We start from the raw sequence: 9,844 nt of genomic DNA on the forward strand, positions 1-9,844 counted from the left end.
ATTGATGCTTTGCATTCTTACCCAGAGAAGGAAAGTCCCAGAGCTGCTCATTTTTTTTTTTTCCACCACCCCCCATATATGGCCACATGGGAGCAGACAGCAGCCGGGAGCGAGCGCGTCTCTGAACTTTGCCTTCTTGTTTTCCTTTTCCTCTGACATGTCGTAAAGCTGCTGCGGGGCTGCTGCAGACCCGCAACGCAGCCCAGCTGGAGCGGGCTGAAGGAAGCGGAGAGCCCGGGCTGGCACGGCCGATGGGTCCGTGCCTCTGCCTGTGCTCCTCGCTGCAGCGGGCGGGCAGTAACCAGCCATGAAATCCTCCTCTGCCTGCCAGAGTGAGCGGAGAGGACACTCCTCAGCCCCAGCTCTCGGGCGGACGGGCGGCAGCTCTCCTCCCTCCCGGCCTCACCTGGGGCGAGCAGCCCTTCCCACATGGCAGGATCCATCCCGCTGCGGGGCAGCGGCTGGTGCAGGGACCGACCATGTCGCATCCAGCCCCTGTGCACATGGCAGGCGTAGGGGTGGGCGCACGGTGCGGTGCTGGCTGCCCTCCGGCTTGGGAAAAGCACAAATTGATAACCCATATCGCCTATTAACGCAGGGAAGAGTGAAGCAATAGGATGCACGAGAGCTCAATGCATTTTTTCTGGAGGGTGTTTTGGTTGCAGAGCATCGTTTGCTCAGCTGCTTCTCAGCTGACCAGTCCTGCTGTATGAAATAATAAAAAAAAAATAGCACTTTTTGCAGCGTGTCGTGGTTGCCTCTGTGTAAAAGCAGTTTAACATGCTGTGTCACCTGCTGGAAAATTAACCTGCTGTCTTTCAAAACAGAGCTTCACCAAATATGTCTGGCAAAACGGCTAGCACAACCAACAACATAGCCCAGGCCCGAAGGACTGTCCAGCAGTTAAGAATAGAAGCCTCAATAGAAAGAATAAAGGTGAGAGAACATCCTTCTTCACCCCTCTTTTTTTTCCTGGGGTTTTTTTTTTTTTCCCTTCCAGTTGCAGGGTGATAGGATAAGGAAGTGTGTGTGCACGTGTGTGCCCACAGTTCATTCTTTTTTTTTCCCCATCTCAGAACATGACATTTACGTTACCTTTTGGATTTTGTCAGGCTGCTTGAATTGCTGCCCAGCCCCTTTTGAAGGCCAGCAGAACAAACGTCCAGATTCACCGAGCAGCAGTGCCCTTGCTCAAGCAACGCTGGTCAGGAGCAGGGCTGTGCGAGGAGGGACCCTGCGCAGCATTCCCAAAATGACTAGTCATCTGAGGACACTTCTGTTTACTGTCCCCAGCTTTACAGATGAGAAGTTCCTCGTTACAAACCCACTGTATTATTTTGAACTTTCTGCTGTTTGTTTTTAGTCTTCTGTAGAAGCTGTGTAGGAGCCGACGGTACTTTTGCCTGGTGTCACAAACTAACCCCAAAGAGCACCAGGGTCCATCCTTTTCTCCTCCCTGCAAATAAAGCCGGAGCGAGCCAGTGGCAGCATGTCTTCACAGGAGGTGTTGATCTCCAAGCACCTCTCCTGTCCCACGCAGGGACTTTGTACCTGTCAGCAGCTCTCGGCACATTTGATCATGTTACCAGTTACAGGGAAATATCATTTTATGGGGTTTTTTTTTTTTTTCCCTGTCTTCTGCAGGTGTCAAAAGCATCAGCAGACCTAATGCTCTACTGTGAAGAACACGCCAAGAAAGATCCATTGCTAATGGGCATACCTGCTTCTGAGAACCCTTTCAAGGACAAGAAGACCTGCATTTTGTTATAGGAGAGCGGCAGCTCCTCCACAGCCCTCCTGGGCAAAGCCAGCCAGCGGCGGGCATATAGGCAAATACTCTGTAAGGTACCAGCTATTAACTGTGTAAGAGCGGCCATTCTTTTATCAAACGTATAAACGATTTCTTAAGCTTTCTAAAGCATTTCTTCTGTTCCCTATCTTTATTAGGAAGCAAGGTTTCAAACAGAATTAACTTCTTTCTTGTCCAAGGGAATGGGGTCTTGGGCGTCGAGCCCACCAAGTGCTGCGCCAGCATCCCTGCGGTGGGACGGGCAGGGCGAGCCGGGGGTCTTGTCCTCTGCAGGAGGGGGGCCCCATTTCACTTTTCAAGTTGCACAAACAAGACCAAAGTTGCCTGAGCTTCCCTGACAGAGCAGAGGCAAAGGTGTAGAAACCTGTTGAACATCATTGGGTTTACTTTTTTTTAAATTACTTATGCGGGGGGCGGGGGGGCGTACCTGTGTTGGTAGCATGTGTTTATGCACAGACACTTTTAGAAGTGCATTATCTAGCAACAGCTACCTTGAAAACTGATTGTAGCAACTGCTGGTGAACTCCAGGGAGCCATGCCTCCATCCTTCCTTATGTTGGCTTCTCTTGACAGAGGTTTTTAAGTGTAAAATCTGAAGTTTCAAGAATCAGAGATCTGCGGATTTGTTTTCCTGCTTTTTTAAGAGGAGTTGAAAAAGCAGAATTTTCAGCTTTGATTCTGCTTCTCTGAATTATCTTCTCTAATTAAAAATCTGTGTTAGTATAAAAAAACCCTGTCAGAAGAATCAAAGGCTGCAAGCTAGTACTGCCCTGGCTTTGTGCTGAGCTGGAGGCATCGTTCTGTCACTCGAAGTCCCAGTTATATTTTGTGCAGGGAGTCAGAATTTGACTCTTTTACATTTTTAAAGGGGAAAAATGCCAAATTATATCCAGATTGTGGTTATGCAGATATAATTGGAGGGCCTTTCCATCAAGTAAGTGATTTTATATATACACGTAATAAAAAAGTCTTTCTCTGTGTGTGTGTGTGTGTATATATATATAAAAAAAACCCCTTTAATAGTATATTTATACCAACATTGCATATTAACAAAAAACTTTGAAGGGTTTGAAAATAATATTGACTTCAGCTGGCTACAAATGTCTGTAGCTGGTGGTTCAGAGGCTGAAGTTGCAATCTGCTGTAACTGTGCATTTCTGTAATGATATTTACAGAATTTATTAACCACTTGTAATTTACTGTCTTACGTTGCATATTTGTCATTTCTATATTAAATTATATACACGCTATTGATATATATTGAGAAATTATATATTTGTTTAACAAGCCTCTTTAACAGAGAGTTCAAAAATCGACATACAAGACTGAGAAAATTGTACTGCTTATTCTGTGCTTACATGCAAATTATTTTTATAATTAGAGTATTTTTCTAGTGACAATTTAAAAAACAATAACGTAGATCCACACTAATTTTTTTCACTGTGTTGTGTCTATCATTTTATAACACATCTTGTTAAAAAGAGTAATTAACTTAGTTTGGGTGTGCAAGACTGTAACTGTTGAGAGAACTCCAGCTGTGCTCAGAAGTGTGCAGGCAGGTACATGGGGCACGGGGAGGGTACATAACCTCATGCTGTTGCCTGAATATTATTCTCCCATCAATCTGTTGTCCCCATAGTAATCTGCATTTTTATTTTGTTAGAGCTCCCTGCCCAAAAAAAAAAAATCACCGGTGCGTAGCTGCAGAGATGCTGTTCATGTCTGGCTTCTTTTCCCTATTGTCTGCCCTTAAATAAAGCCCTCAGCGGGGACTGGTTGGTGATCCAGCTGTGGGGCGCTGGTTGGTGATCCAGCTGTGGGATCCGGCCAGCACCCTGCCCTGAGCTAGAGCATGGCCACCTTCCATCATTGCCACCCATCACGCTGTATCCATAGTGCAGCTTAACTCTGTACTTCCTAATAAAGAGCTTCTGGCACGTTCCTCGCGCTCGCTTGGTCACTCCTCTGCTGCAAACCCCCCTGCATTTGTCAAGGCAATGTCGAGCGTGCCCCGGCTGTGGCTGTGGCTCTGTCCCAGCCCCGTGGCCGAGTTAAGTGTATTTTTCAACAACTTCCATGCAGTTTTGACATCCTTGCAGCACTGGGGCAAGATTTATGCCAGCATCTATTTCACGCTTGCTTACACATCCGAAGAACAAAAGGATTGATTGTAGGGGCCATGGTTGCATTGGTGATCAGAGGCGTAGGATTAAAAACACTGTGCCAGCTTTTTTTTCCAGGTGCTTTCTCAGTTTTAGGTAGAAGATGCGAGATCATCAGCTAACTCAGCACCATGCAACTGCCTGCTTCTGACGGCATTTAGTGTATAGATTTTTGGTAAACTTTATTTTTTAAATACAATTTATAGGGACATGCGAAAGCTCGAGCGGTTATGTTTGCACTTTGTTCTTTTGCTGTAAATACTCCCGTGAGAGAACAGGAATTGTAAAATTCGGGGGAAGTACGGACTCTGCTGTAGTAGAATGAAAAAAGAGAAATGAGACCATCTGCATCCACAGCTGCTGGGGGAAACCCACAGAGGTGGCATGGTGGGGCTGCACTGTGTCACCATGCTGCCTCTCTCTTTTACATCAAGTAAACCCAATACCACTCCAGAATGGGTATTTTTTCTTTTTTCCCCCATAAATTAAGCAGCCAGCTTGTTATGTGTGTTTTTTCTCTCTGTTTTCTAATTTGACTCTTTAATGCTGTGTTGCATTAAAGGGGGAAGGGCTCGTTGGTGGCTTGGAGACCTGACTTTTGGTAAAATAGCCCCTTGCTAAAATATTTCTGGTTTTTCTATGCTCCCAGCTTATCATCAGTCATTTTCCTTGGCCTCCTGGAGCTGGTGAGCTCCAGAGGTTGGACTCGCTGCTGCGGCGCTGGTGCATTGCTGGGCGTTTCCTCCATGGGAAGGGTGGTGATGGGGTTGGGATGGGGATGGCCTGGTGCAGGTGTGACGGGTACCCCCCACTCCTGACCCCTGCTAATCGGCCAAGGGTTCCCAAAAGAACCTGGCTGTCCCTGTAGCGTTGGGTGACAGCAGGACAGGTCTTCTGCAGCCCCCAGATGGGATGGCCAGGGTGCGCGTACTGACACCCTCAAGTGCGCTTGCAGGTTGTGTTTAAATCTTGTCTCAGGTAGGACCTGTTCATATGAAACGGATGGGGCTAAAAGAAGGAAGAAAGGAGATCTTACGAGATCTCACAGTTCTTCTGTTGGGCATCTGGGGGGATGTTATTTGGATGAGCATGGCCGCAGGGGTGACCGAAGCTGGGTGTTCCTTATGTAAAAAAAAAAAAAAAGTCTAGATTTATTAAAGACCCTTGGTAAAGCCTTGGTTTGGGGGGGGGAGATTTTTTTTTTTTTTACTTTTCATGTCCTTTGTCCCCGGGCACTCCTGACCCATCCCTCACCTGGCTTAGCTCAGCATGCAGGGCCGTCATCCCCATCCCCAAAGTGCAGGTGTCCCCCCCCAGGGCCATCCCCGGGGGGCTGCGGTCCCCTGTGCGAGGCGCAGCCATTGCCCGGGGAGCCAGCAGGCCGGCCCAGCCACTCCTCACACTGCGCTTTGCCAAAAATTACCAGGTTTTGCTTGAACTTGTCACTCTTGTCTTGATGGTTTTGGGTTTTGAGGCTGCAGTGCGATTAAGCCCCAAGCCATTTTAAATGAGGGGTGCAGCGATCGGGGGGCAGAGCGGGATCTCAAGCCCAGCTCTCCAGGCCCCGCTCTGGAGTCCGAAGACGTCCCATTGCCGCATGCAGCTGCTGCTTACTCCTCCTTTTGGCTGCTTGTCGGAATTAACGTCCTTGCCGGTACGTGTTGTACACCCTTCCCGCCTCTCCTGGCACCCTTCGTGCCTTTCCGGCAGCCGGTGCTTCCCTGGCAGGTGGGCACCGCTGGGCTCCGGTCCGGCTTTGCTGTTTCTGGCTGCGGCTTCCCCGGGGGGGGTGGGTCAGGACCCCTCTCGCCTGGGTGTTTTCGGGAGGGTTTGGCATGCGGCCAGGTGGGGCACCCCCCGAGCTGGCTGGTTTGGGAGGAAAAAAGAGCGTTCGGGTGCATGGGTGTGTGCTGGGCCACTTGCCCCCAGGGCCACCTGTGGGTCCTGGCCAGGTGGTTTGTAGCGTGGAGATGGGGGGCTGGGGGTGACAGGAGGAGAAACCAGAGGTTTGGGGGGGTTTCTGCTCAAGGTTGAGCTCAGTGAAATTGCAAATGTTTGCAATTAATTTTAATTCCAAAAATGTGGTTGATCCACCCACCCTCCGTTACATACTTAAGGAAGAGCAACAGAGCGTCTGGTGTGCGACAGCAAAGGAGAGTAAAAGATCCCCAGAGCTGGATTTGCATGTGTTAGATAAGGTTAAACTTTGATATCTTACATCTGTGCTGCTAAAGTAACATGCAACAGAAGGAGGATTTTAAATATGTGCAAATGGAGGCAACAGCCAGTGGATCAACTCCTGGGAGCGCGCTTGCTTTTGAAATGCTGATGCTGAATACATGCCATAGTAATGAAGCTAAAAATACTATGGTCAGAAAACTCCCATTTTGCGCAGCTACCGCGTCTGAGCCTGACCCAGCCTCCTCGGTGGTGGCTGCCCCTGGGTCTGGCCGTGTTTTTCCTTCGGGCACGTGCTGCGGTGGGCAGCGAGCGCAACTCCTGCGCGAGGCGTCTGCGGTCCGGGGCCCCTGCATGCCGCCCTGGGCTGACGGCGGTGCCGGCCCGGGCCTGAGCTATGTGCCGGACACGGTGCGAGGCCGCTGCGGTGCGGGTGACATGGCCTTGCAGCGCCGCGCGGGACGGGGACGGGCGGCCTCGTGCCGGAGCGTGCTGTCCCGTGCGTGCGGGGAGCGGGAAAACCGCTCCGGCCTCGCCAGCCGGGCTGGCACCCACCAGAGGCAGCGGGGGCACCGATCCCGCCGGGGCTGGGGACAAAATGACGCCCCCCCCCTGCCGCTATCGCTGCTGGGGCGCGCACAAGGGCTGTGGGATCCGGCGAGCTGGGCGCCATCCAAGGTGGGTGCTGCGAGGCAGCGCGCCAGGGCGCGGCACAGACATGCAATTAGGGAAGCCCTGATGTAGGTCACTGGCGTCCCTGCGGCCTGCCCCAGGCAGCACGGCTGCAGCAGCATGGGCGGTGCAAGGCTCTCGCCAGCAGCAAGCAGCGTGGGCGTGAGGGAGGCTGTTTTCCTGCTCTCTTGGGGCCTGGAGAGAGATTTCTGCCACGCAGAGTATGGCTTTTTGTGCGCCAGTGTACCTGTGTAATTAAGAGGAGCCTGGCACAGAAACCCCCTAGCCCCAGGGGGCATGGGCAGCACAACACTCGGACTGATGCCTTCCTGGGAAAGGAAACATCAGGTCAAGTTTTCCTCCTACAATGAATCAGGTTTCCCCACCTTCCAAGAAGAGTCAGGCTCTGCAGGAATGTTGGAGCCTCAAAAATAAAGCTTCATCTTGGGGTTTTTTTGTGGGTTTTTTTTTTTGTTGTTTAAAACTCTGCTGGTAAGTGGCAGCATTCAAGAAAAAAAAAAAAAAAATTCCAACATTTCCTGCAGCACATGAGCAGCTTTTTCATTTAATGGCATGGGAGGGGCTAGGAATAAACCCACACGGGCCCAGTGCAACAGGACCTTGCCCATAGCCCGGACAAGGAAGCAGCTGCCACATGAGCCCTTCTGACTGTACACTAATGAACGGGGTAAGAAAATAAAACCCAGTACGAAGGGTTGGAGTTTAAACTTTATTTCAAAAAAAAAAAAAAAACCAAAAACCCCCAAACCCAAAAACCCGAAAAACAAAACACTATGCAATTTCAAACAATTATATTAATGTAGCTGCTTTTAACAGCCAACTGTTAAAAGATGTGTGGTTGCAGACCAACTGCTTAAGGGCATTCTGGTTCTCAAACCTCCGAGTATAAATAATTTTTTCATTAATATCATAAAATAACTTATTATATATCTTAGCATAAAAACTTGAGAATTAACATCCCAAAAATACAATAAAATTGTTTGTAAAATGTTTCGATTAACCTTTTTGCTCTGTAAGGTAGTTAAACCAGAAACTGTAAGTTGCACTTTAAAAAAAACTGTGAAGGGTGTTGGGCATTTTCTGTGAGTAACCCGGCCGTGCAGCACCCCAGCGCGTCAGGCAGGGCTCATTCCTCCAGCAATGCAGGCTCTGCTCTTCCCTTTGCTTCCACGCTCATCCCCATTGCTTCGGAGTCACTTTTCTTCAGTCCCACACAAGATGTAGTTCGACTTCAGCCTACCCCCTTGACATCAGTTTTATCTTTTTTTGTGTTTTGTTGTTGTTTTTTTTTTTTTTCCTCCCCCCTCCCCTGTAATCCTTTTGCCAGGGCAGGGAGTTACTTCCTGAGCAACTGCTAAAGTATTGCGAAACTTCAGTGCAATTTGGTTCAGTTCGTTTTTGTCCCAGCACGGTCACCGCTCGGGGAGGTTAATCACTGGCACCCACTGATCCATGTAGCGACTCTCCCGGCAGAAGCACATCAGCTGACTCAGCGCTGGATCCTTCCACTGCGAGGCATGGGGGTTCTGGAAAGAGAGGGGGGAGCACTTTAAACAGAGAAGCAAAAACAACCCCCACAGAAAGAGGAGAAGGAAAAAAAAAAAAAAAAAAAGCACAGCAGAAAACCCAGGAGCATGAATCATCTTAAATTGCCACCAAGGCAAACAAACCAACCAACCCCAGAACCATGCGAGGAGTTTCACAGCCTTGGACTCCAGGGCAGAGTAGGAAAAAGAAAAAGAAGAGGGAGAAGGGTGGGAATAAAAAAAAGAAAAGGAAAAAAAGCTTCCTTTGGGCCCTCGCAGGTCCTGTGGGACCCTCTCCATGCCAGCCCGCTCACCGGACGCAGGTCCGAGCCCCGAGCGAGGGCCGTGGCCGCCGCCGTGCCCCAGGCGCGGTCAGTTCCGGTTTTACCAAATGACATTTTGAAATTGTGCTCGATTCCAGGCTTTGCAGGATAAAAGGCATGCTCTGCATATTCCTCATGGCTTACTGGAAAGACGAGTTATGCCTTACAGCCAGAATGCCACAGCGCGCCAGCTGCCTGTTTTGGGAGGAGCTGCCCTCGCTGCCCAGCATCGGGCTGGCCCCCTGCAGCCCCCCGCGGCCCTCGGGAGGCGGGGGGCGGCAGGAACCGGTGGCTAAATGTCTACGAGCGCGTCCTCAGCGTGATGCAAGGTGCGCGGAAGGGCCGCGCAGCGCTCCGCGGGCCGGGGTGCTGGCGCTGCGTGCCCCCCCGGCTCACCGTGACCAGGACGCAGTGGAGGTCGGCGGGCGGCTCGGGGCCGGCGGCGGGCAGCAGGAGCTGGGCCAGCCGCGCCGGGTTGCTGACGCGCAGGATGTTGATGTCGTTCTCGCAGCAGAAGGCCTGGATGAGCGTGAAGTGGATCTGCAGCGCCGCGTCCCCCGCCTCCTCCTCGTCGGCCGCCAGCAGGCACAGCACCACGTTATCCGGGTCCCTGCGGGGACAGCCGCGGTCACCGGCGGGGATGGGGCAACACCGGGGGATGGGGGGCACCGGGGGCGGGGTCACTCACACGTTGAGCAGCTTGGCGGCCTCATAGACGCCGAGGGTGAGGCTCCGCTGGCTCAGCGCCTTGCTCAGCACCTCCTCCAGCGCGTCCCCCGCCTGCTCCATCCTGCCGCCGGGACAAGCACAGACAGGCCGCCGTCACCCGGGGCCGACACCCCTCCGCACCCCCGCGTAGCGTCACCACCCCGTGCCCGTACCGTACCTCCCGGCGGTGCGGTGGTCCCCGGGCAGCTCCTCCAGAGTCATAGTGCAGCCGCGGGAAGCGCCGCTGCTGCTGCCGCCGCTCGCTCCGCTCCGCGCCGCCGCCGCCTCTGCGGCACAAAGGCGCCCCGCGGGCGTTATCCCACCCGCGACCGGCCAACCCGCGCCGGCCACATTTGCATACTTCCCTCCCATTGGTTCATGCAAATGAAGCCGCGCCCCACTTCGCCGCCGAGAACGGCCGGCCTGACCCCGCGCCCGCGCCGC

The 9,844-nt window shown here is 52.0% G+C and overlaps 2 protein-coding genes across 2 annotated transcripts; one reads left to right on the plus strand and one right to left on the minus strand.

Annotated features, from left to right (window-relative positions):
- The first annotated feature begins 840 nt into the window (after window positions 1–840).
- GNG12 (G protein subunit gamma 12) lies at window positions 841–1,770 on the plus strand. The gene is made up of 2 exons (XM_009477847.1): window positions 841–936; window positions 1,645–1,770. The coding sequence occupies exons 1-2, from the start codon at window positions 841–843 to the stop codon at window positions 1,768–1,770; spliced, it is 222 nt and encodes a 73-aa protein (XP_009476122.1).
- Window positions 1,771–8,255: 6,485 nt separating this feature from the next.
- GADD45A (growth arrest and DNA damage inducible alpha) lies at window positions 8,256–9,622 on the minus strand. The gene is made up of 4 exons (XM_075711170.1): window positions 9,579–9,622; window positions 9,381–9,482; window positions 9,089–9,302; window positions 8,256–8,369 (listed from the first exon to the last, which is right to left on the minus strand). The coding sequence occupies exons 1-4, from the start codon at window positions 9,620–9,622 to the stop codon at window positions 8,256–8,258; spliced, it is 474 nt and encodes a 157-aa protein (XP_075567285.1).
- Between the last annotated feature and the right edge of the window lie 222 nt (window positions 9,623–9,844).

This window comes from Pelecanus crispus, chromosome 5, assembly GCF_030463565.1.
Source record: "Pelecanus crispus isolate bPelCri1 chromosome 5, bPelCri1.pri, whole genome shotgun sequence".
Classification (NCBI taxonomy): domain Eukaryota; kingdom Metazoa; phylum Chordata; class Aves; order Pelecaniformes; family Pelecanidae; genus Pelecanus; species Pelecanus crispus.